The 25,769-nt window shown below is 51.5% G+C and overlaps 1 protein-coding gene across 2 annotated transcripts; it reads right to left on the minus strand.

Annotated features, from left to right (window-relative positions):
* PRPSAP1 (phosphoribosyl pyrophosphate synthetase associated protein 1) lies at positions 1 to 24,174 on the minus strand. Of its 2 annotated transcripts, XM_088523412.1 has the most exons (11): positions 23,954 to 24,036; positions 21,901 to 22,008; positions 15,676 to 15,728; positions 13,038 to 13,104; positions 8,488 to 8,660; positions 7,964 to 8,079; positions 7,473 to 7,528; positions 6,822 to 6,967; positions 1,895 to 1,965; positions 1,088 to 1,234; positions 1 to 452 (listed from the first exon to the last, which is right to left on the minus strand). In XM_088523412.1, the coding sequence occupies exons 5-11, from the start codon at positions 8,639 to 8,641 to the stop codon at positions 294 to 296; spliced, it is 849 nt and encodes a 282-aa protein (XP_088379538.1). In that variant the 5' UTR covers positions 8,642 to 8,660; positions 13,038 to 13,104; positions 15,676 to 15,728; positions 21,901 to 22,008; positions 23,954 to 24,036; the 3' UTR covers positions 1 to 293. The 2 variants fall into 2 exon arrangements, with proteins under 2 accessions (XP_088379538.1, XP_010216341.1); XM_010218039.2 differs by lacking the exon at positions 21,901 to 22,008 and having other exon boundaries at positions 23,954 to 24,174.
* Between the last annotated feature and the right edge of the window lie 1,595 nt (positions 24,175 to 25,769).

Raw genomic sequence — 25,769 nt, forward strand, 5'->3', positions numbered from 1 at the left:
AGAGACAACACTACAAAAAATAAAGGAATTTAAACATTTAAAGCCTTCTTATTTCTCTTTCAATTAAAGTATACGCCTATAATCCTCCCCACAGCCAGTGGCCACTTCTGTTCACCTATAAAGTGCTGGTTGAGTTGACTTTTTTTTTCTGTTGCATCTCATGGCTCAAGTCCCTGAAAACCTTCACCCTCCCTACAAGAATAAACAGTTGTGTTACGTCTATAATTTACGGTGTTGCCTTTTCATGCACATCTCCTTCTCTCACGGGAGCCTGGACAGGGGCATTGCCCGACCTAGTCATCAACAGTGATGTTGCGGAAGAGATAGGCCATGGACTCCCCGTTGTGGATTCGTCGGATGGCTTCAGAGAGGATCAAACTGATATCCACAGTCTTTATCTTGGGGCACTGCAGCTTCTGTACCTCATGAGGGACCGTGTTGGTTACTACCACCTGCAGATTACCAGAGAGGAGAACATTAGTTGTGTTGCTCATGGCTTCATCCTCATTTAACAGCAACCCGAGATTAAAACCACAGATCAGGTGTGTTTGGCATTTCACATTCCAAGATGAGGGCAAGAAATCCTTGCATGTTACAAGAAAGATTAAACACAACAGGTCTCCCCAGGGGCTGTCAATGTGTCCAAGGGACCGACATAACCCGCACCCTGCAAGAGCCACCTCCATGTGGCCAATGGGTCTGTTTAGATCACAGGATCTGACAGGTTTTGGTACTAAGGGCAAGGTTTGCAATCCTGTTCTAACACTGCTTGAGTCCATCAGGAGCTGCAGGAGGGAGGCAGAGAGAAGGCCTGTTTGGTGAGAAAGCAGTGACAGGCGCTCGGCTGTGCAAAGGGACATGTCCAGGCAGGCACGACCCACGTGGGTGCGTTAGGGAGAAAACAGAGGGGAGCCCATCTGATCTGCACAAGCATTAATCACACCCTGGTTTTATGAGGAACCGGCTACCTAAAAGTGTCGGATGAAGCCAGTCATTTCAGACAGAGGAGGGAAAGCAGGGAAGGACCTCAGGCTCCGGGCAAGCAGCCAGGCCCCAAGCCCCCCGCCAGCCCTTCCTCCTGGCACACCTCATCGATGGAGGACTCCTCGATGAGCCGCGGCGCGTCGGCCGACAGGAGCCCGTGAGTGGCCATCACAAATATCTTGTAGGCTCCTCTCTCCTTCAGGATCTCTGCAGCAGCTACGAAGCTCTCCACGTCATCGATGATGTCATCCTGGGAAGAGACAGGAATAGCATCTGGCCTGGGAATGAGGTATTCCCGGCCTGGGAATGAGGCCTGAGCCACGCCTGCGGGGTGGGAGGTATTGCCAGGGGCTGCAGCGGTGGCCGTGCGCGTGACAGAAGCCCTCGGGCTACCCCAGCTCCTGCTGGGCTGCAAGAGGCAGCCACACACACAAACCAAGACTGCGAGTGCCTCTTCACTTATCTACAACCTCCCCCGAGTGCACAATACAAAGATATTTGGTCTTGGAAATTACTTAGCCCCAGTACAGGCAAATAGAGCTCATCTTCAGCAAGGCTTTTTTTTTTTTTTTTTTTTTCCCTTGGGGCTAATAGCTGTATATCGATGGCTTGCACTGAGGCGAGCCCAAGGATGAGAACCTCAGCAAGATTTCTACAAGTCAGGGGATGTCTCTGCATTTCCTCGATTTGCTGCTCTGGATTCAAGGGGCAAGGAGATTTGGGGATTTACAGGGACAAACCGTGAAGCATCAACGGGAGGTTGAAATATTCAGCCAAAGTCCCCAGTAAAAGTGGAGCCCCATGTTCCCACCCCACCCCAGCAGTGCTTCCTGCCCTCTGGAATAGAGCAGTTATGAAGGAAGCTGCTGAGAAAAGCCACCCCAGCCCCTCCTCTCCATTGCACTCGTACCACAATGATGGCAATTCTTCCTCCGACATCTCCCACCACAGTTATCGGCGGTTTCTCCTTGGCCATCATCACTAAAGAAGGAAAAACAGGTCAGTCAGCACGAGAGGCCAGGCCTGGCCTACCCGAGCCCTGCAGCCATGCACGGACCAGGCTCGAGATGCACTCGAGAGCTCCAATCCTGTTTTAACCATCATTTTCCTTTCCAAATGAGTCCTGCAACTTAAAAACAAAGCACTCTGTTTCCTCCACACCAGCAGACCCAAGAGCCCCCCAAGCAAGGAGGGTGCAGGACTAAGTGAAACAGCTCTCTGCCTCTGCGGTCATATCCGAAACAGGACTTGAGAAAAGGGCGTCCTGCGAGTGGGAGCAGCAAACAGGCTGCTCCCTGCAACACCCCTCGAAGGGTTTGAGCTCTCCACAGGGCAGGTTTCCATCCTGTGGCCTCCCTAAGCCACGGGACTGATTTCAGACTTGGACTCCAGTTGGTTATCTCTCGTATCGCAGAATTTGCAAGGATCCCTCAGAGTGTGCAAGGCCCTTAGGCTGCCTGCACAGACAAGTATCACTTGAGGGAGTTGCAGAAGCAACTTTTGAACTGCATTAATCAAGGCGCAGGACAAAATCCCGTTCAAACCCAGGGCTACAAGCTCAACACGAGCAGCGCCTAGAAGCCGAAGCGCACACAGGTGACCTGTGCTGGGTAACTCTGCTTTTGAACTGACACGTGCAAAAACTACACGTGTGACATGATTCTATGATTAAAAAAGAAAAAAAAATAGACAAGCTAGGATGCCCTGAGATGCAGATTCAGCTCCAACCAACAGCCATCAGTCTGGGCAAGCAGGTGGGGCTTGCTGCCAACAAGCCAAGCCTCTCAATTGCCAGATTGCACGAGTTTATAAAGCAAACACGGTACAAAAACTCTCCGTGTGGCAAGGAGATAGTGGGGGCAGATGTATTTCACCAGCTGATAGTCTGGGCTGAGATAATCACTGCAGTGAAGGGAAACATCTAATGTTTTGCAACACTTTGCCCTGCACCTGCACCCCTGCACTTCAATGCTGTCTGAAGGGAGCGTTAACAAAATGTCCTCGTGGGGCACTTTGTACCCCTTCTCCTCCTAAATTCAGAGCCTGCCATGATCCTGGATACAAGAACTTCCAAATGCTGAGGAATTTTGGACATATTACGAAGCTTTTTTTTTTTTCCTCCTCCTTTAAAATAACCTATTTCCACATAATACTGAAGCAGCATGAAATTAGATGCCATCGCCCAGCAAAAAGCCTGTCTGGACATTGACTTCAGTCCTCCTGGGTCACGAGAGCCCTGCATGAAACTCCCCATCCTGCACAGCAGGATCCAGGGCTATTCCCACAACTCATCCGTGGCTGGACCTGCCTGTAGCCCAAGCACAGGAGGGTGAGTCACACTGAGGGACATGATGAGAGCGATTACAAGGACCACAGATCCAAAGATCCACATTTGAGGCTGGTCTTCACATCCAAGACATGCTCCGCAGACCAGTTTTCCTTAAGCCTACCAAAAACCCACGAAAGGCATTCCATATTTCTGTTTCGACAGACATTAACGTTCCTTGGAGCTAGGCTCTGTGATTAAAACCATAGCGATGGTGAACAGATCTTAATGAGATGAAATTCAGCACGATTTCACTGGCAAACACAGGAATTTTCACTGCACAGGTATCCTTATATTCCGTAAGAGACATGGACACAATCCTCACTGTACTCAAAGGCTACCACCCCAGCTACCAGCACGAGCAGTGCTTTGCCTCTGCTTTGTGCTTTGCATCTTTTGTCTGCTTAAGAGTCGTATTTCAAGGCTGCTTTATCTTTAAAGCAGGGTAGGCAACACATCGCCCGACCCATATCCTAAAGAGATGGGCTCCCTTTTTCTTGTTCAATTTGCTCCGTAAAGAAAAGGAAAAAATAAAGGAAAAAAAAATAACCCACCACACATGAACTGCAAGGCAAAAGAATCTTCCCAAAACCACATCAAAATGCAAGAGAGCTTTGATGGCTCCAACACGACGAGAGCTTGTGCAAGCGCTCCCGAGGCCTCATTCTCGTTCTGCAGGATCTTTGGTCATCTTGATACGTGCAAGTCAGGACTGCTGGGAGAAGGTGCCTTGAAAAAATGATTCCAAATAAAAAAATAACATTTTTCTCCCAGACACAAACCCTCTATTTCTTGACAAGAAGACAACAGCAGAAGAAAGCCACAGCTGAATTTCTGCCTTGGATGAGCCCTTGGATTATGTAAGAGTATTTTCTGGAGAGTCAGAAAAGATGCGGATGGTATTTGTAGCTTAAAAAAGAAAGAAAAATGAAGAAATGTTCAAAAAGAACAAGTACCATTTTTATAAAATGAGACTAAGAATGCCGTGAAGAAAAAGAAACACCATAAATAACACACCACCACCCCAACCTGTGCTTTCACTCTGCTGCAAGCAACACACACCCCGGCGCCACGTGCTGAAGGTCCGAAGATCCCTGGCATGAAGCAAGAGCAGCCCCACGCACTTCAACCTGTGGTTTAACTAAGTGGGCCAAATGGATTAAGGAATGGCTTAACTTCGGAGCTGAGAGGTACCATGTGCCTCAAAATCACTTGCACTTGCAACAGACTCCATGAGCAACAGAGCGCTCAAGGCCTAACTTTTATGCCAAGAGATAGATCAAGCAGCACAGATAAAATCTGTAATTCCCAGTCTAAACGCAGAGGGGAGAGCAGGGCAGGGAACTTGAAACAGACCTACAGTTATTCCGATTTTTTGCTTCTTTGCTTCTTTCCCTGGAGGGAATCCTGTTGCAAAGGCTCCGATTGCTGCCCTTTCAGTACAGCACTTTCAGAGCAAACAGAAGCACCTGTGGCCTTTTTAGTTTTAAGCCCCCCAGATCAGAACATTGCCCCGGCTGCATTACCTGGACAAAATCCCAGCCGACACGCTACGCAACGCTCAGTAATTACAGGCACGTGATCCCAGGTAGAACAGGGAGGAAAGGTGCATGCCAGGACACGGGCGCCCAGCCGACTCACCAGGAAGCTCCTGAGGAATTGCATGAAGCAGAAGCCATCCCTGCAGACTCTGCTCCGCTCCCTGGCTTGTCCTTCCAACCCTAGTGCCACCACCAGAGACCCCAAAACGGCAGCTCCTCAGCCAGGAGGGATGCTCCGCACCGATCCCTCTGCCATCAAACCTGAGAAATTGGGGAGTGCTGCTGCTGGGGCACAGGCAGGAAGAGTCGATTGAGGGTTTCATCTGAAGCAATATTTGGGGTAGGGAAGCAGCTCCGCTTGTCAAACGATTGAATTGGACAGAAAGGGAGGAATAACGGGAAGGAAAAGTACGGGATTCGCAGCCCTGCCATCCATAAGCCTAGTGGTATTTTTAGAGCCCAGTGCTGACTCAAAACAAGCTGCCTCCAAAGGTTAGAAAGCGGGAGAGAAAAACAAGTTTCTGTGGAGAGTTCTGGGCCAGCTCACCCCACAATCCACCCTGCATCCCCTCCCTGGCAGGCAGCGACCAGGCAGCAGTTGGGCTGCTTCACACCGGAGCCACAGGCACGCAAAAACGCTAGGTCGACTGTTGGGTTTCTGCAGGAGATAAAGAGAGTGGTGACACACAGTGAACTAATTCGTGCCTGGATAACTGAGGACTGAAAACGTCTTTCTGACGAAATCATAACTCAGTTGGAAGGGGCGAAATCCCATATGAGCTTCCACTTATGGGGCTCTCCAGCAACACAGGCTCCCACATTTGAGCTTCCTTCAAGTGACATGCCTGGAAATAAAGACAGTGGCATCAGCGCCCTAATACTAGTTAAATCGCATATTTTGGAGGGCAGAATGTCTCTTACAAGAAGAAAAAGGACAAGAGTAACCAGGCAAATTCCTTTTTTGCTGGAAGTGCAGGAAGCAAATCCCTTGTGAGAACATGGGCAATAGCAGCAAGCTCCAAACTTCCCTGCCAAGCCCCACCTGCCCCCCAAGGCACCAGAGGAATTTAACCAGCTGTGTAAGCACTGTTCAAGTGAGTTCATTGCAGTGTGCAATGACTTGGGCAACGTTGGCTGCAATCTCACTTGCCTTCCTCACCACAACTTGCCCAGGATGCTCCTGCTGAACTCTGAAACACAAGACGCTGCTAATAGGTAGCTCTAGTCGCAACCAGTAAAACCGAGGGTAGCTGCACGGCGGCAGATCGCTCCTCACCACGTGCTGCAACACGCTGTGTTTTCCACGGGGCTCAGTCATGCTCACTGCTCCCAGAATCCATTTTGTTCTATCACCATCTACCTAGAAAGCTAAGTCTTTCCCAAGGCAGGGCTTGGTTTTGACTGTGCTGTACAGGTTTCCTCTGTTTTGTTTTGCTCTGCATCCCCAAAAAGCAGTTTATCTACCGATTGCAAGAGCAGGGAGAAGCACAGCATTACTCCCAGAGACCCTGTTCACACTAGCCACAAACCCCACATCGTGTCAAAGCCGACGTCGCAACATTACCACCGAGCTCCCAAGATGAAGGAGACTTCAAATAGCAACAACTGCTACTGCTACAAGGGGAAAACGAAGGCCAGGTCCACCCTGCTGCAGCGGTGGTTCCCTCAATCGTTGCACTCTTTCCTGTTCCATGAGCTTTGCCATGGAGCACTTTAAGGCACAGGCTGACACTGCTGAGCGGGCACAGCAGAGGGGACAACCCTGATTCTCCGCGTTGGCAAAAAGAGTTAAATAACAACCACTCCTTGTACCTTCCCCTACAACTCGCTAACTTCAGCTTTGCCCAAGAGAAAAGCTGCACTGGTCTAACTGCTCCCAGGTTGCTTGTAATGATATAGCTAAACCAAAGGCAAATTTCCATCAAACTTCACCTTGTAGCCCAAAGACAAGCAGAGAAACTTAATCTTACGTGGCAGCTCCAGGCCAGGATGCACAGTTGCATTTTTGACCATGGGGGGCGAGTGACGACCATCATCCATGTCCTGCTCCGTACACTGGGCCTCCCCGTGTATCACTGCTAGGCCCAGGCGCAATCTCTCGGCGTAAGACTGAGCCCTGCAGGACAACCACAGCATGTCAGGAAGGTTCTTGCAATCTGGCAGAGCAGACCTCTCCCAAAACCAACAGGGCAAGCACAGACTGCACCTCTGTGGCTGTAAAAGGGGTCCCCTTGAGCGAGACGCTCACCAAAAAGGGCTTTTTATTCCTCCCAATATGCCAACTCTACCCCGTGGCTCCTCTGCAAGGCTCTCCTGGTGTTTTTCCCCATGCTAAATGTTTTCTGACACGCTCAGGTGCTGCTTGTGCAGCAAGTCAGACCCTGATGCTCCACTGAGCCAGCCAGATGTGCAGCAGCAGGAACTGCAGCGTTTACTCCCACAGGGCTGGGACTGCCAAATTCAGTTGTCCACCTGCAAGACTAGGGATGCCATCCCACTTGCCAGCCACAAAGGACTTACAGACCTGATTCCTCATCCATCTGGCACCCTCCACATTTTTGCTGACATTTACCCCATCAAGCAAGATTATAGTTAACCAGCTAGTAAAAGAATCTATTTACCTTTTTGCTGCATCGGGAGATTTGGCTACAATAACTGCATTTCTGTAGTCTGGAATCTGGATTCAATAAAGACAAAGTCTCTGTCAATTATTCAGGTCAGTCAGATACCCACTACATAATGAAGGGCGAGGGGAGACAATTTAACAGGACTTAAAAGGTGATTAGAGGCAGAAGCATAAATAGCACCTCAAATGGCACTGGCACTGCAGGGAGCAAGTTTCGGTTAAGGGCTCAAGTTCATCTGCTCATGAGCAAGAACGCAGCTTCTACCCAAGCATGGCATCACACAATGTAAGGTATTTGGGTAAAACATTTTCCCTCTTCCTTGAGAAACACCCTGTAGATGCCCTGGAAGAAGGGATCCATGGACTGAACAACTGATCCAGCCTGACAGTGCAATTTCTGCTTAAGCACAGGGCCAAAACCAGCACCTCATTACGTCAGGTGTACATTAGGACAAACTGATGCATACAGAACTAGAGTAACCTCACTTCTTCCTGTATATATTGCAGAAGGAAAGGGGAGGCTCTCAGGTTGTCTACTGGAAAGCTGAAGAAGCCTTGGATTTCCTTTTGATGAAGGTCCATAGTGATAATGTGCGTTAAACCTAAGCAAAACAAACATAACAATTCCGTAAGCAGCCTATCACACCGCTGGAGTTCCTTGAACATTTTGATTTTGCAGACTATTTTATCTAGTAGTCAGACTACTACACCATATAGAAGCCATGTAGACCAGAAAAGTAAAAAGTATCAAAGAGATAAGGAAAAACAGACATGAAATAAAAGTTGCTTGCTAGACCAATGTGACACTTCTAGGCCACATCATCAGGTGAGAGCTACAAAGAAATAAAGAGTAGCTGAAGACAATTACTTCCCCCAAAGTCACTTGGATGCTTGCCTGGAAATCTCCAGATCTAAGAGAAGACTCAAAGGAGAGTCACCTTTGGGGACACCTGGCAGCAGAGGCCCTACAGAAAGCAGGCCTGCCCCCAGGCTCCCTGCGTGGTGCTCACCTGCCTTGGCTAGCATGGAAGCCAGCAGCTTGCAGACGATCGAGCCCCTCTTCCTCATCTTGCTCTGCTTGCTGTAGGGGAAGTAAGGGATGACCCCAATGATGTTCCTGGCGCAGGAGGTCTTCAGGGCATAAGCCATAATCAGCAGCTCCATGACCGCAGTGTTCACATCTCTAGAAGATTTGAAGAATATTTTAAGGACGAGCAGGAGTTTTTCAACGTGCTGCTGTTTCAAACTACACCCATTCACCGGGTGTGCACACACATACACTCCCCATTCACCATATATACCATTCTCACCAGCTCCTTCCATAGGCCACAACACATTATGATCAACTATTATAAGCACAGGTTGTGATCCTAGCACCCAAGAGCTGTGGCAAACTTTGATTTTTTTATTCTGTGATTATTTCCCTCCCTCACCACTCACACACACAAAAAGGGCATTTTTTAACATTAGATTTACTACAATATTTTTAACAGCTTAAGGCATATCACTTTTCCTTGTTTAAGAAACACTGTATTCTGGAGCTGTACAAACAGAGGCACTTCATTTTGGTGGAAGTTGACATCTTCCTGCTCCCTATTTAATCCAGAGATGGACGGAACAAGAACACACAAAGTCCCAAACGACTTTTCTTGGAAGGGAGAGAGGGGAAAGGAAGGGAAAAGCAGCACAGACAGAACACAATACAGAGATCACAGTGATGAAGTCGGGCAATAAGCTCCATCTTCAGCTGGTTTACGCTATGACGACCGGTGTGCCTCACTAGAAGAGCATTAATCTGCATTGGGATTTCTATTAGGAAGGGAGGCAAAAGGCTGAACTTTTAGATCCTTAAAGCCAGCATTGAGGGAGCCCTGAGTCGCACACAGATCTGCACCAAGACCACTTGAACCTGAAGAACCTGCGGAGAGGCCAGCGGGACGTGCAAGGCTCCGGAATAAAGACATCCCTGCTTGGCTTTCCATGCAGAGGAGCACACGGAGCAGCCCAAAGCTCTGCAGAGCTGCTGGGAAGCCCCCAAGGTGGCACCCTGGACCCACCTGGGCTGCCTCTCCCCGGGAGGCAGAGCCGGCGCTTCCCAAGCCCTTGGGTCTGACACGTGACAGACTCGGCCTGCTCCCATTCCCCCAGCACTCCCCCTTCCTTGGGAAACCGCAGCGGGTCGGGAGCGCTCCGAGCCTCTCCGTCCGCCCGCTGGCTCCCTCGGCCCCGCGCACAATGCCGTTTGCACACAGGGAGCTTTGTTAGTGCTCGAAACGCCCGGCCAAGAATTACATAAAACACAACCCCCTGCCACACAGGACAACGGGCGAACAAAGCCCTGTTTCTTCCCCTGGCTGTTTTAGCCGTGCCAGCGCGGCCGGGAGAAGAGAAAAAGATGCTAGTCGCAGTATTGTATGGAAACAAAGCAGCCAATTTTAAACCCATTTAGAGGTCACCCCAGAAATTCAGTATTTTATGTCGCTGCATCTCAAATTTCTTTAAAAAGACTCTGCGGGAAAAAGGCTGCAGAATAGAACTGCTCCTGGGAGAAGGGGTTTGACTCCTGCAGGGCAGCTGGCGCGGGCGCTCCGCAGGGCTGGATGTGCCGGCAGGGATGAGCTGAGCAGATCTGCCCCTCCTGGCCGCGCTGAGCGGCTCCTCATGCCTCTGCCAGGGCCACTGACCTGAATCCAGGGCCAGGCTCGGAGCAGGGACTGAGTGGGGACAATAACGGCCGGGAGGGACGCCCAGCCACAGCATCTCCCAAGGCGGGTGCCCAGGACAGCGTGCCCGTCTCACGCTGCTTGTTCCGGCTCTGTTCTTGCAGCATGGAGCACGTGTTGCTTCTGGAGGGCTCAACACTGCCCAGGGCACCCTCAGCTCATGGCCACGGTATGTAGAGCCACCTCAGTATCCCGTGTCCCCGCTTTACAACCCTTCTCTCTCAGGCTGGAGCTCTCCCTGCTCCCTACCTTTGTCCAAGCCATCCCTGCAGATCAGCATCCTCGTGGCAGAGCAACTGGCTTGGCAAAGCCACGGTACAAGTACCAACCCATGTGGCACCAAAAGTCTTTTCTTTAACTTCCTTTAATTTCTTTACTTCTCACTTAAACCATCCAGTCCTCTGTTTTTCTGCTTTGCAGAATAGTCCACTGACTACATTAACACTGAGTCATGTGTTTAACACATGCAGGAACATAAAAAGGGTTGAGTTCAGCCTGACCCTGCACCTAGGACACTCAGGATTTGGAAAACCTCTAGTGTAATATCTCCCAGCCTCTCTTTCCTAAGCTAAACAGTACTAAACTATCCATACATATGCCATTCTACACATTAGCAGTTCAGGATGATATTTGCCTGGTTTAGTTTTGCTATGCACCCTTTGGACTTGCAGTACCTGACTAGGTCTTTGCGCTCCCTCCCTGTGCATTTGGGATGCAGAACTGTGCATTTGCACTGCAGCATAACAAGGTTATTTCATTCTCTATTGCCTTCCTAACGAGTCTCAATATTCTACTTGCTTTTTCAAGTGCTACTGAGCACAAAAATTGTATTTTCATAGGACCCTGGTTTGACAAACATGATCCAAAACAGCTCCTCTTTTTACACTCCTGCATGAGGCCCGCTTCAAGGATAGTAGTACGGGATGCCTCGTTAGTAGATAATTAACACAAGGACAGCAGTGCAGAATGTCTTATCAACAGATAAGGAACAAAGCAAGAAAAAGAAGGGAACTGCAACCAAGGGCTGGTGTGTGACGGAGATGTGACTGGATAATGTTGACGTAATCCTTTAGACTATTGGTTCATTTAGTAACTGCTCTGCATGCTTTTAGGCAAACAAGATATTGCATCTGGGACAGTATACATACGGTATATATTCTGGTATATAAGTTGCATCTGATGCTCTATAAAGGCTCTTTGGTTCATTATACTGGAGTCTGTGCAACACCTGCAAGGTTCTTGAAACCCAGTGCAAAAAAGGGAGATGTCCTTGAACCTGTTTTCTCTAAGCAGTGCAGCAAGGCACAGCTGCAGCTGGAGGATATGGGATTACACAGCACAACAGTAGCTGCTCAGAGGGTCTTGATCCCTTATACATTTTTTTTCCTGAAAGACACATTTCTTGGCAACATTTGGTTCAGATTGTGGAAAACCAAGGGAATTAAAAAGCTGAGAGCAATGGAGGTTCTCCCCTTCCAAAACTGTTGCTGGTTCCTAATACATGGAGTTCTCTCTCTCTGAAATATCTGTTGCATATTTATGCTCTCAGTTACAAGCTATTTCAGAGGACTCTTTTGCATGGGACAGCAGGATGGCACCACTCACCTGAAACACAAACCTGCAATAGAGGGTTTTCATCTTGCAGAGATTTCCTAGCTTCCTGTGGGAAGCAAAACCTGCAGCATCTCCCTGGAGAGAGATGATTTCCAGGAAAACGTCCCAGCCTTCAAGAGGAACTCTAGAAGGGAGGAAGCTGCTCTTATTGATTTCTTTATCAATAGGCCAAGCATTATCAAGAGCAACTGAACTTGAATTCTCATTCGGCTGTATTTTTTAGGCAAGCTAGGAAAATTCCTTTTTCCAGCATATTTGCCTACCTGCTTGAGCTCTGATATGTATTAACTAGTTCTAGGGACCTCCACAATTTGAGCAGAATTATGCTAAAAGGCATAAATAGCTTTTTTTAAGCTAATCCAGGAAACTGGACCCCATCAACCCCTCATCTTTGAGAACGGCATCGTCGCTACTTGCACCTCCTTTTATAAATGGGCTTCCTCTGCACTTCCCACTAACTGGCATGGACCACTTGGCCATAACTCAAGGGAAAAAACAACACCACTCCATGCACCAAATTTAGCTCTCCAAATCTAGCACAATCCCTTTAAACTCCTCCTCAGCCAGGCACAAGCGAAGTTCCCGGGGGTTAGCAGGTGCCTTTTTAGCTCTCCTAGCCTAGTTATTAGCAGCACTTTTCTTCCCTCCTATTTGGAGGCTAAATGTGAAACTAAAACCAACTGAAACTAAAAACCAGCAGGCACACACAAGAAACAAGAAAGAATCACGTTCTTGAGAATTATAGGAGTAGGAGAAGGAAGCTAAGGGCTTCCTCGCAAGTTCAGCTTCACATCCCTGCAGTGGAGGGTAACCCAACCTTGCAGGAAGGCAATAGCTGCTGGCTCTACTGCTTGGGAATTGGGAAGCAGAGGAAATTACCCATCGTGAGATGGAAGTGCAACTGAACCTGCAAGGCCACCGATGCACCGAGCGGGGACGACGCACCGAGCGGGGACTTTTCACTTAGAGCCATTGGTCAGACTTGTTCTTGTCTGAAGGGACACTCTGAAGCTGTTCGATGGGCAGCTTCTCAGCTTGCTGTGGTACAATCAATCCTCTGGGAATGTTAACAGCTTAACACTACGCTGCATCTAGAAAGTAAGTCGAAGCATTGACAACTATGGAAAGAGCAAACAAAGAGCAAACAAACCTATTGGGACAACCTGCTGAACAAGAAATTCAAAGCATATCACAGCTATACGATTAAACCATGGGTCACTCACCTGGGGATCGTCTGTATAATGAAAATATCCTGTCCTCGGACTGATTCTTTTATTTCAACTCTTGTTTCTGAAAATGATAGAGAACAGTTGGGTTTACTCCCAAATGTCAGGTTTAAGGTGATTTAAGCCATAATTTAGCAGCAATTTTGCCCACCGGTCGGGAAAAAACCTGCAAGACTTGTCCTTGACCCTGTATGCACAAACACCCACTGCACACCAAAGCTAGCAGATTTTCCAAAAGGCAGCTCCGGGGAAGTGAAGAGCTGGCATTACATATAAATTAGTTATATTTACAAAGCAGAATGGGGCTGAGCAGCTGTTATCTTACGTGCAGAAGACTATTCACTTTCTAAGGGGAAGTCCATACCACGTGCTGGGTGCTGCAGGCTGCTGATACCATATCCACCAGCGAGCAACCCGAAGCACAACAGTGTCTAGGACTCACCCAGAGGGGACACCAGCCCCTTTGTGCCCTGCCTCCGTCACCTGTGTGCACACCTTGGTCACCTCACACGCTGGAGAGTCCAACACAGTATCAGCAACACAGGGTTCAAACAGGTAACTCCTCAACTTGCCATGGTCAAGACATTTCACTACTCATCTGGGATGGAAATTTAAGTCTCTAATGAACGTGCTTCGCACTGCCTCTTAAAAGTGCAGAGCAGCTCTGGGTGCCTTTCTAGCCCCTCGTTTCCCATGCAGTCATACGGCATGGGTAGGTGTAAACTGAAGGAGAAAAATACCTACTAGGCTACTGAATTCCAAGTTAAATTGTCATAGAATCACAGAATGCTCAAGGTTGGAAGGGACCTCTAGAGATCATCTAGTCCAACCCCCCTGCACACGCAGGGTCACCTAGAGCACGTGGCACAGGACTGCGTCCAAGCGGGTTTGGAAGATCTCCAGAGAAGGAGACTCCACAACCTCCCTGGGCAGCCTGTTCCAGTGCTCTGACACCCTCACTGGCAAGAAATTTTTCCTTAAGTTCCTGTGGAACTTTGGATGCTTCAATTTGGGGCCATTTCCTCTAGTTCTGTCAGTGGCCACCAGTGAAAAGAGGCCGCCCCATCCTCCTCACTCCCTCCCTTGAGGTACTTCTAGACACTGCTCAGGTCCCCTCTCATCCTTCTCTTCTCCAGGCTGAACAGGCCCAGCTCCCTCAGCCTCTCCTCATAGGGCAGATGTTCCAGGCCCCTGATCATCCTTGTAGCCCTGCGCTGGCCTCTCTCCAGCAGCTCCACATCCCTCTTGTCCTGTGGAGCCCAGAACTGGACACAATACTCCAGATGTGGCCTCACCAGGGCTGAGCAGAGGGGCAGGATCCCCTCCCTCGACCTGCTGGAGACGCTCTTCTTAATGCAGCCCAGGATCCCATTGGCCTTCTTGGCCACGAGGGCAACTGCTGCCTCGTGGTCACCTTGTCGCCCACCACGACGCCCAGGTCCTTCTCCAGAATTGTCTGGGCAGTAACCTCAAAGGACTCTGCTGAAAAGAGACTGATTTGCTGTGCAGTGATGAAGAAGGACTTCAGACCTTGAAGCAGGTGACCTGACTTAAAACCAGCCCCAAAGGGCACAAGTCTCGTGTGAACGCAGCACCCAACCCAATCATAGCCATAAGCTCCCAGGGCAGCTTACGTATCGCATGGCCCGCTCTGCCTCTAATGGCAACAGCGGTACCAAAAAACCTCATGATGAGCCCAGCACTGCAGGAGTACTCCCCAGAGCCCATGCAAGCCCAGCGGGAGGAAGAGAAAAGCCACATGCACGACCTGGAGTCTTGTTGCTATATAAAGCACTCAGTATCTCATGTGGCAGTACTTAAAGATTGGAGATGAGGCCTACTCAAGGCTCTCATATGGGCAGCAATGCATATTTGGGGGCAACAGGATCTCAGGGGGGAAATAACCACTCCAGCATATCCCCCTCAATGATCAAAAGGCTCCTGTTTCCAATGTTTACTTTAACCTGTAGCAGCTGCTTCTGCTTTTAATCTCTTCTGCAAATAGGGTAATAGAGAGATCTCAAAGCAGTCAGTGACATTTAGCCCCTGAACTCTGTTGGCCAATAACCTTGCATTTAGCCCAGCACAGACATGTGAAAACAGACACCTGCTATGCTTAAAGAGACAAGATGAACCTCCAAGAGGCACTTTGGGGGGGTTTATATCATCAATACATCCTGGGATCTGCGCTCTTTAAAGCAATAAAAGACAGATGCCTTGCTAGGGAAGCTGTGCGATTGCCTGTGGCGAGGGGAGGTCTGGGAGAAGGGGGTAATGCCCAGGTCGCTGGGCAAACATTTAGAAAGGAGGCAGCTGCTTTAAAACCTGGAAGTGTTTTGCTCAGCACGACAGCATTTAGGATTTTGTAGCAGCTACTATTCAAAGAGGGAGTCTGTTTTAGAGGAGAGTTGAGTGAGAGGCATGCAAACAAGATAACAGGGAAAACGAGGAACGCATCTAATTGCGCGTCCAAGGTCGGATGCAGCAGCTTAGCACGGCCAGAAGCAGCAGCAACACGATGGCTGAAAGCATAAAAATCCCCTTTTGTTCCTGCTGGCTCATCACACCCATTAGACAGGTTTGTATTTACAACATTACGTTGGAGAGGTCTGCAAGGAGCAAGGATTTGTCTTACCTCCATTGGTCTCCTGGTACACCACAGATTTCCCCAACTCGACACCAAGACGCCTGGAGAAAATGAAGGTAAAAATCAAGGTGAGAAGCTCTGAATCCAAAGCGGAGATTGGACTGGTTCCTGTGGATGGGCAAAATAACGGAGCGCCAAGCGCAGTAACGGAGCAGCCAAGCTCCAAGTCCCCTCCTTCCACAGTGACCCTTTTTCTCCGAGGTCCCCTGGGTCACTTTGGCTGGACAGAGAGCGGCTGTTTGCTCGTGTGCTCTCTAGCCAGTCCCTACATTTGTGCTTCCTGCACGGCTACCTGGTCACCCACCATGTAACCTGCTCCTGCCTGCTTTTCCATCCCTAAGAAGCATTAACCTGCGTTTATCCCTTGTAACCAACCACCAGGCCCTTGGATCGGGACAAATCCTGCAAGAAGGGGAGAATTAAGTTATCCCAAGGGCTCTTACTTCTCCCTGTCTGGACAAGAGCAGCATGGGAACCTGTGCTTCATGAGACAGGCAGCACAATCCAGCACATCAAGCTGATTTTCTTAGGAAAACACCTCAAAACTTCAGCTATAGCAGGCAAACAACAACAGTTTAGAAGTCAAAGGCATTTGAGTACATTCTAAGCCTTCCCAAACAACCAAGGAGGTCACAGGAATCATCAAAACCCTTCCCAGATGCTCCCGTCATTCCCCACTCCGTTATTTGGGGCTGGTAAGTGCTCCTAGGGCACGCAGCAGATGAACTAAGAACAGGCAGTGTTTTATGATTTATCTAAACCCACCTCTCTGGAGTTACAGCAAAACACATCCTTCCTAGCTAAGGTTAGGCCCGAAGCGGGAGCAGGATCCAGCGGATCCGTCCCTGTGCGCCGGAGCCAGCATAGCTGATCCAAGGAGCTTTGCTGCAAAATCAAGACTAAAATACCTCGGGTAGAGCTGTTGCAGTGTGGAACTAAACATTAACGAGCTATTGAGACTTGATTAATGGCATCTGATTCACTTGTTTTACTCTCCCTCCTTTAAAACCTTCCTCCTGAGGTAACTCAGCTGATTGAAGAGTTTAACCTCATTTTTTCTGATTTTTCACGTTGGTCCCTCCTCTTCCCAAACATCAGGCCTAGACCATTCATCTGAAAGACTCCGGCCCCCTCCCTTTTTGCTTTTCTTTTCCAGTTCTGCATTATGTAACGAGGATTCATTCTGAAAAGCATTTCAAAAGGCTCCACAAGGCAGACTACTCCCGCAGGTGACACTTCTGTACTTAACCATTCTGCCGAGTAATACAACAAATCCCTTAATCAGCATTTAGAGGCAAACCTGCTTTAACTAGCAGCCTCGGCCGCGAGACGCCGCATCCGTGAGACCTGCGGGACAAGTTGCTGCAATTCGGCTGGCCGGAGCACGGGGCAAGTCCCCTCCTGGCATCTGGGGACTTCAGGGACAGGGTGCGGAAAGAGGAGTGATCTGACGCCCAGGGGAGGTGCCACAGCTCGTGTCAGCCCAAATCACCTTCTGCCTTTGCCGACTGCGGACGCGTCTGCCGGAGCTTCACAGAAACAGGCAGCAACTTGGGCATCTTCACGAGCAGCAGGAAAACCTTCTGGCCAAACATCTTAGTAAAGGCAACACGGCCACGAAACTGTCTTAAAGTCAAGTTTACCCTCAAAATCTCACGGTTAAAACCCACGGTGTGGGAACAGCAGCTGCATGTATATTTATCTTGGTGTGTTTTTGCTGTCTAAAAGTACCCTGCTGCTGGTAGCTCAGACACAGCCCACAGGCATTTTCTGAGGGGACCAGAGACTCGGACACGGCTCCTCTACCCTTCAGCAACGGGTGGCTTGGATTTTGAAGGCCAGGCCCTTTGGGAGCCCTCCTCATCGCATCCTTTGAAGGAGAACATTAAATAAGAGCAGTCGCTGTGCTGTAGGTGCAGGCAGGCAGCTCCGCAGAACCCAAATTCATTCAGGCTTTGCCATTCTACACAGTTGGCCACGCACCCGGCGGCAGGTTGGGGCCCCGTCCCCTGAGCCTGTTTTCTGGTCACCAGGGCAGAGTGCGGGTCCTTTTCCCAACTCCTGCAAGCACGGAAGTCTGTGGGGAGCTTTCCCCAGGCACGAGCAGGCAGGATCTTTCCCTGTGCTGAGCCACAGACCCAGCCTCATACCTGAGCCGTGGCTGAGATTTGCTTTTCCAGGAGCAACGAGCAGGAGAGCTCCACGCTGGCAGGCTGCTGGCCCCAATTTTTGGACTCAGCCGTCGAGGAGCTGGACTGGAAAACGTGCCTGGAGTCACTGCGACAAGGAACACACTAATGCGATGATATATTTGCTTATCTGCCACTAAGCACTTACTTGGCGCACACGCGCGTGCTCTCGGTGCTGTCCTGCCTGCAAGCACAGCGTGCCAGGACCTGAGCTGCTCCAGCTCCTCTCCAGAGCTTGGGAACAAACTTGGGAACCAATGAGCAAGGCTATGAACCAAAACGAGCTGCGGTGGCAGCAGGGGGACTGCAGCGGGGCAGGCCACACTGTGGCTTGCACGGAGTAGCAACCTGGCTAGCTTGGCCACCCGCTGCAGCATTGGCCAGGCAGCGTGCAGGCCCGTGGGCCACCAAACCGTTCCTTGGGCATCTCTCACCGGTCCAGCCACGTTAAGATCTTAAAGCTTGAGGATCACAGACACGCTGCATGAAAACAGCAAGGGGGAAGAAATGGTCAATGACTCAGAGTTGCTCTCCCACGACGGCACGGCGCGTCCTGGGCTCGCTTTGCAGGAACAAACCTTCTGGCTTCACATGAGCTGCTCTTCCTGCTGGGGAGAAGATCCCACGAAGGAGCGTCCGGCTGCCCTTAGCAGTCCTGGACCACAGGGCAGAAAAGCAGCCAAGGCGGGAGGGAAAGCCTCAAAACCAGCCCATGCGGATGCCTCTCATCCAAGTGGCCCTCGGGAAGCGGCACGTTCAGCACCACGTGGTGGAAAAGGAACAGCGGGGAGGTTCAGACACCCAGCGAGGACCTGCCCTGCGCCAGCGCGGAGGAGAGCCCGATGCACCGCTGTCCGTGCGGTGCAGCAGCGCGTCGGGTCCTCTGCTACGGGAACAACAGTGCGGAAAGGGCAAATTCGCTCCCTGATGGAAAGGGGGACACTAAGCGGATCAGCATGGACACAGATAACGGCAGAAGAGGCAGCAAGAAGCTGACAACGCAGAGAAATGCATTGCAGATTGCTCTGGTCGGGCAATAAATCCCATGTCTGCACCCGCTGTTGACTGCAAGTAGGAAGAGAGGCAGCAGAGGGAAGGGTATGAGATAGAAGTGCCTGTGGCTGTTGTGCAGGCTCGGGGCAGCAGGCAGCCTCACTAAGGCACACACGGGTCCCCAAGGGGCACATCTGCCCCCAGCCCCACTTCGGAGGGCTGCGAGTCAACCAAGACTTCAGCCTTTGAGGGCTTCTCGTGAGACCTCAGTTTACTCACGGCTCTTAAAGGAGGGGGGCTGCGTGTGCAACTCCTGTTGCAAAGTCCTCAGTTGCACGGGATTTGTGTCAAAAAGGGGATTTGCACAGAAGTCAAATAGCCGCAGCCAGGCTCCAAGAAACCACTTGTACCCCAGCACAGAGATAAATCCCTGCTTCCCGTTGCCTCTCCTTTGTTTCCCTCCATCCCCAGGTCTTTTAGCTCCACACTCTCCTCTGGCAAAAGCTCCTAATGCTGATTTAGGCAGAGAGGAATTAAACTGACAGCAAAGATGATGTTTGCATTTGGCTTCCAGGGTGAGAGCAGAGCAGCATCAACGGGAGCGCTGGGAATTGCTGCTGCAGACGTGGGCAGGTCAACGCTAGAACAACCCAGGCTGCAGGTACAGGTAATGCAGACCCCGAACCCAGCAGAGACAAGAGTTCCTCTGGCAAAAAAAGGGTGTTTTGGGTATTGCAGGTAAATTATGTCTCTGAGCAAAGGAAGCTTCACTGACAAAAGCCCTGTTACGTGGTGGATTACCCGAGTACCGCGGGGCTTCTGTGGATACAGAAACACTTAAGATGGGGAATGGTGAGGCCGATTTTGCACTATTTACAAAATCCCACTTGTTGCCCGACCCTGCGGGGACACGGGAGCACAAGTTCACATCTGGAAGCTCCTTTCTCCAAGCAAAGGAGGCAAAAATGCAGCCTGGGCTTGTTTTTGTTTCTCAAGGCACCCGTCTTCCGAACCGGGATCCACCCCAAAAGCTTCGTCCCATCGACCACAGCAGGATGCAGCGGGGACCCAGGGGCTGTTACTGCACCTGTCTCCCACCTTTTAGAAGGTTTTCAATGTCACCTCAGCGCCTGGTTCCACTCTACCTGCTCAGGGGTGCTGAAAGGACAAGCTTTGTCCCCCGCTCTCCTCTGGGCACCGAGCAGCCTCCACCAGGGGTTAACAGCCTCCGGGAGAGAAATCCGTGCACGGTTTTACACAAAGCAATGACTAGGGAAAAACTCCTATCGATCTGGAGTATCCGTCCCTGCAAACACCGCCTGGAAGGAATGATCCAGCCTGCCGCAGTGTCAGCGCGTGCCAGGAGGATGAGCGCAGCTTAACAGATCCGTCTTAAATTCACCGCCTAAACGCCACCAGCCCAGGAGCCACCTAGAGTTTAAGGAGCGAGGAAGAGGGAGGCTGCAGCTATTTTAGCAGAGGCAGGAGGTTATATCAGAGCTGGCTTAAAAATGCTCCTCTGGAGACTGTCAAAAACACACCCCACCATGCTCCCGAGGCAAAGCACAGCCACTTGACAGGGATTTTGTTTAGCTGAGCCCAAACTCAAGCGGCTGCAGGAGCCTGCAGTACTTCACGCTGTTAAAGCACGTTCACTGCCACCAGCAAGTCCTTCGCCCTCAGCTCGGCTGTGACATGACTTGATTTTGCCTTCACCTCCAGCCTGGGCTCCCCGCGCGCCGGGCTGCTTCGCTCCCGTTCCAGCAAATCCTTAAGTGAAGCCCGCAGCCCGCGGGCACGGCGCGGCATCGCTCCCGACCTCCTGGTTGGAAAAAGAAGGGAAAAGAAAGGGAAACGGAAAGGGAACGGAGAGGAGGCTTTTGGCAGGCAGGGTGCTCTGGTCCAACAGTGCTCTGATATTTTTAGCTCCCTTTGCCCCAGTCCCTCTCCCCAGCGTGACTTGAACGATGCAGTTTCAGTCCGGCGTGTCTGCCCGTGTTCCGTGCTCCCTGCTGTCCTTCTGGAGCACGAGGCTCCTTCCTGGAGGCAGGAGACGATTTGCAGGCAGGAGAACAGGAACACCAGGCTGCCGTGATGCGATTCCCAATCCCATTTCCCTGCTCCATCCTCTCCTGTGCTCCGCATCGCCCAACAAGGATGCCCGACCTTTGCAAAAGCAGCTTGTAACCAGGTTCCAAGCGTCCCCGTTACAGCAGAGGTTTTCCTTCCATCCAGGAAAGACTTTAAAAAAAAATCCCAATCAATTTACAAGATACAAGCGAACATAAGGGTTTGTTTATTTTTCAGTGCTCCTCAAACTAAGCATCTTTATTGTTCAGGATATTCAACATACTGGGTTCTCATAAGCCAGCATTACGTCCCCACCCGGGCAAAAGCCAACATAAACAAAAGCTCTGAAAACCCAAAAGAAAAGTTAGAGCAACCATTTAGTCACTCATCCTCTAAGCAGAGGAGCCTGCAGAAGAACAAATTGTCCCGATGGGAAGTGTGCCAGCATGCCATGCTCAGCGCCTGAATCAACAGCAGATCTGGAAGTCTTGCACTAAACAAGGCTAGGAGACTGACACAGAACAGACTTCTGAAAGCTGTTTAATTTGCTCCTCCCCAGCCTCAGGATTTTTGTTTCATTTTATTTTTTTGAAGAGGATAAATCAGCAGAACTCAAGTATCGATTTTAACTCAAGAAGGGAACCTCCAGAGGGTTCTTTTAGCCCATCTGGTTATGTACTGAATATCCCAGCAGATCCGAGGGCTATTCCTAGGGCTTGCTTAGCTCTTCAGACCTTGCTCACGCCGTCCCGCACCCCTTTGCGCCACTGCCACTAAAATAACCCACCTGCAGCTCCCCTTACCCCGGCGTGACAACCAGCTCCATCAGACCTGCAGGCAGAGCAGCATCAAAGGGGGCCCTGCTCCTAATATTGCGTGTTGTTTTAAAGTTCTTTTACTGCTTGGGCTAAAGATCATAAAAAAACTTTAAAAAAACCGCACAATATTAGATGACACTCACCCTCATAAGACTGCTCCAACTCTACTTTAAGGTGCAACTGGCCTTCCCAGCAAAGTACGTGCTGGGATGCGGCACGGGGAAAGCCTGCAGTCCCACATCTTTTGCAACCTGAAAAAAACAAGGGATTTGTTAAAAAGCAGCCGAAGGAGCCTGAGCTCTGCGGGGAAGTCAGTGCAAAACCGCAGCACAAGAAACAGCTGAAAATGCCACTGGGTTTTCAGGACTTTCTACTTTGGGAAAATCCGTATTAACGGTTCCAGATCCTGCACCCCGCTCCCATGGAAATGCTCTGCGCCTTTCCATTCCTGAGCGGTCACTATTCCCATTTACAGATAGGGAAGCTCCAGATATTTAAGCTCCAGTTGAAGCAGCAGATATAAATCACATTATTGTGCCAAAATGATCACGCAAGCACCCAACTTTATTGATGCTACAGCCAAAGCCAAGACTAAATCTAAAGCTTTCCAAGTTTATCTTGTGAGGGGCAGGCCAGGAGCTCACAGCCACGATTCTGCTGCCGCTTCTCAGAGCATCGTTGAACACCCCAGAGCGGGTCAGGGTCCTTCATCAGCTCTGGGGATACTGGTGGCTCCCAGAAGCCAAGAGAAAATTCCGAGAAGAAATTCCAAGAAGAAATTCCAAACGTTTTTACAACCTCGCACCTACCACCGCTCAAGGGAGAAGCCGGAGCATGGACACAGCATGTCACCCAGCCAGCCACGTGCCTGCTCCATGCTGTTCCTCACTGTGGCTTTAAAAGATGATGGATTATTTCTGGGACAAAAGGCAGAGGATAAGGGAGGGCTGCTTATCCCTTCCGTCCCGAGGACTCGGAACTCAGCTACGCTCCGTGTCGACGCCGCAGGCCAGGCCTTTGCGAAGACACCTCCATCTACTGCAGCAAAACTCCAGAACTGCATCAGAGGAGGCAAAATGACAGGGGGGGAAGCCTAGGCGAGAAAAACCACCCCACAAACCAGCCCCTTCCCCTGTCAGAGGCACAGACCCCCTTCCCCATCTCTCGCCTGCGTGCTCCTACCCCGCGGACCATTAGCTGTGCTAAGGACTCAAGAGGCCGCTGGTTAAGGTGGCCCGGCAACTACCAAAACATCCCTGCAGTGTAGGAACGCCAACACCCCTATTTTCAGGCCCAGTTTACTCGTTTCCAACTCAAACATTCCCTCGGAGGTGAACACGGGCGGACAGCTGCCTCTACGTGGCACCAAGGATGCTACTTGCGGTGGCACGAAGAAAAAGCACTGAGGACCCCTAATATAGGGAGCAGCCAAGAGGCAGCATAAGGGAAGCCCCAGGGCAGCATCGGGATGGGGCAAACTCAGCTTTGCTGCTCTGTGCTCTGAAATGCAGGAGTTTTGCAGCCAACTGTCCCACGTGTCGTTTAATGGGAGCCAACGTCTCCATCCCTGCCAGGCCAAGGTCACGCTCGGCCCAGACGGGTGGGCTGACACAAGGGACACGGTTTTGTCCCCAAATTAAGCTTTTTTAAGCATAGACTGCCCACCTATTCCACCAGATCCCAGAGACAATCCGGCAACGAGCTTTGGTTAGCGCAAGTGCTGCCATGGCACCAGCTCTGAGCATACAGGGAAGCTCTTGAGCAAATCACGTTGCAAATCCCCCGCCACGAAAAGCGGCGGGGAAAGTTCTGAGCATCTCCCAAACCAAGGACACGCTCCCTGGTACTCACTTAGCCAAGTTTCTCCTTCTCCCTTGCAAGCACCAGCAGCCACCAGCTGCATTCCAGCCTTTCTAGCACTGAAATCAGTGTGAAAGGCACAAGAAAGGGAGAACAACCAGATTTTCACCACCAAATCCTAGCGAGTTATCCAGAGGGATCAGCCACATGGAGAAGGAAGGAAGGACAGAGCTGCTCAGCACGGCGGGTTTGAGGCCTCCTCGGCGAAGGGGTTTGCAGCACGGCCACGGCTGGGAGACGGGAAGACGCGAAGCCCCTTCGGAGGCAGCTCTGAACCGGCCTCCTGACAAAGAGGGCGGCTCGGGGAGGGGGAAAGTTGGAAGAGCAGGAACTTACTCCGTGATCCGCCGGGCCAGCTCCGTGCAGGCCGCCGTGGAGTTCGCCGAGAAGACCCGGTAGCCGCTTCTGGCCGCGTTCATTGCCAAGGAGTCATGCGAAGCCCTTGGAGCTCCGAAAGGGGGGAACGCAGATTTATAAGGCAACAACAGCTTCCGTGGCATCCTTTTCTTCCTCCCCGCCGCTATCGCCGCCCCTTAAGGGGTGGGAAGGAGGAGGAGGGCAACCCTGCTGCTTCCCGGGATCTGCTGCTTTACTGGGATTGGTAAGTGCGAAGGGGAGATCTGAGCGGCCGCAGGGAAGCGCAGCGGCCCCAGCGCTCGGGGGACGGAGCGGGAAGGGACGGAGCGGGAAGGGACCGGCCAGGCCTCGGGCGGGCGGCGCTTTGCGGCTCCAAACCGCTCCGGGGCTCTTGTCCCGACTCAGCGGCACAGCTGCCTCCAGAGCACGGGCCGAGGGGCCTCTCACGGGCAGGAGGTTAAAAACAAAGCATAAACAGTATAAAAAATAAATTTAAAATAAAAACAGGCAAAGTTCGAGGTGTGTGTGTGGGGGGGGCTCTGATGCGGCCCGCAGCAGCATCCCGTAGGGATGGAGCGGGAAGGGAGGCTGCGAATGAGGGAGGGGATTGGAAAAGCGGCTGCCCCCTCCGGACGAACCTGGGGACCCCGCGTGGGTGTGGGGGGAGCCCAGGAAAAGGAGACGGGGGCTGGGGGGTGCGCGGGGCCGAGGGGCTGCTCTGCGGGCGGGTCCGCCGCGCGCCGCCCCCACAGAGAGGCGCGGCCAGAGCGCCGCTGCCCTCGGCGGCCATGTTCTCCGCGGGGAGACACCGCCCACCAGCGCCCGCAGCCATCTTAAGTGAGGGCAGCCCTCCTCCCCCGCACTAGCGGCATGCATATGAGGATAATAGCCATTTCCCAAACAGCACCGTACCTGCGGCGAGGGCGTGAGAACAGGGCAAACCCCCTTCTCCTCGGGAGCAGCCTCCGCGCCCGCAGAGGCAACAGCAGCGCTCCCGATTCCCCCACTGCCCGGCGCTGCGAGGCACTTCCCAGGCCCCGTGGAGGCGGCTTCGCTTCCAGAGCCCAAAATGGCCGCCAACGGAAGCGCTGCGGCGGCCACTCTGGCCCCGCTCTGTGGCAGCCAGCGGGCGGGGCGGCGCGGGCAGGCGAGGAGGTCCGCCATGGCGGCGCTGCCCCTGGGGAAGGAGGGGGCCGAAGGCGCCTGGGGAGCGCGAGCTGTGGGGAAGCACAAGCACCAAACGGTTATCCGACCCCGAAATAAACGTTCTGCCCCAAACCCGCCTCGCAGTTCATTTTTCTTCCCTCTTTCTCTCCCTCTTTCTCTCCCTCTCTCTCTCTCTCTCTCTTTTCCTTTTTCCCCGCCCCGATCCGTGATCCCCAGCCTGCTGCTGAAGCAGGGTATGTGGCACTGGGGGTGTTACATGGGGGTGGTCATTAAATGCTGTTTCTCTTCAAGCCTCATTAAGATGTGGTATCCTCAAAGCAGAGGAGACACAAATGCATCCTTGCCCCGCTCCCGTACGTGCCACTGCACCTCCCAAGCACGGGGGAGGAGATGTTGTCCCACTGCGCTGTATCTGGTGGCTTTTTTTGGGTCTCTGCAGCATCTGAGCCCTTCCTGCCTCTTCCTTGAGATCACTCAGGGCCAAGGCAGGTAGTTCTGCTGCTGGTGTCCGAGTCGGGAGCGTGTCCGCGTATGTGGGTGCTCCCAGAGCAGGATAAGGCTCCCTGTGGATCTCTCATCACGGCCATCGGCAGGCTGCCAGGCACAGCAGAACAGGCTGGGGGAAGAA

Source organism: Tinamus guttatus, unplaced genomic scaffold (assembly GCF_059628265.1).
Source record: "Tinamus guttatus ecotype Peru unplaced genomic scaffold, ASM5962826v1 Tinamus_guttatus_pri_ptg000188l, whole genome shotgun sequence".
NCBI classification, from domain to species: domain Eukaryota; kingdom Metazoa; phylum Chordata; class Aves; order Tinamiformes; family Tinamidae; genus Tinamus; species Tinamus guttatus.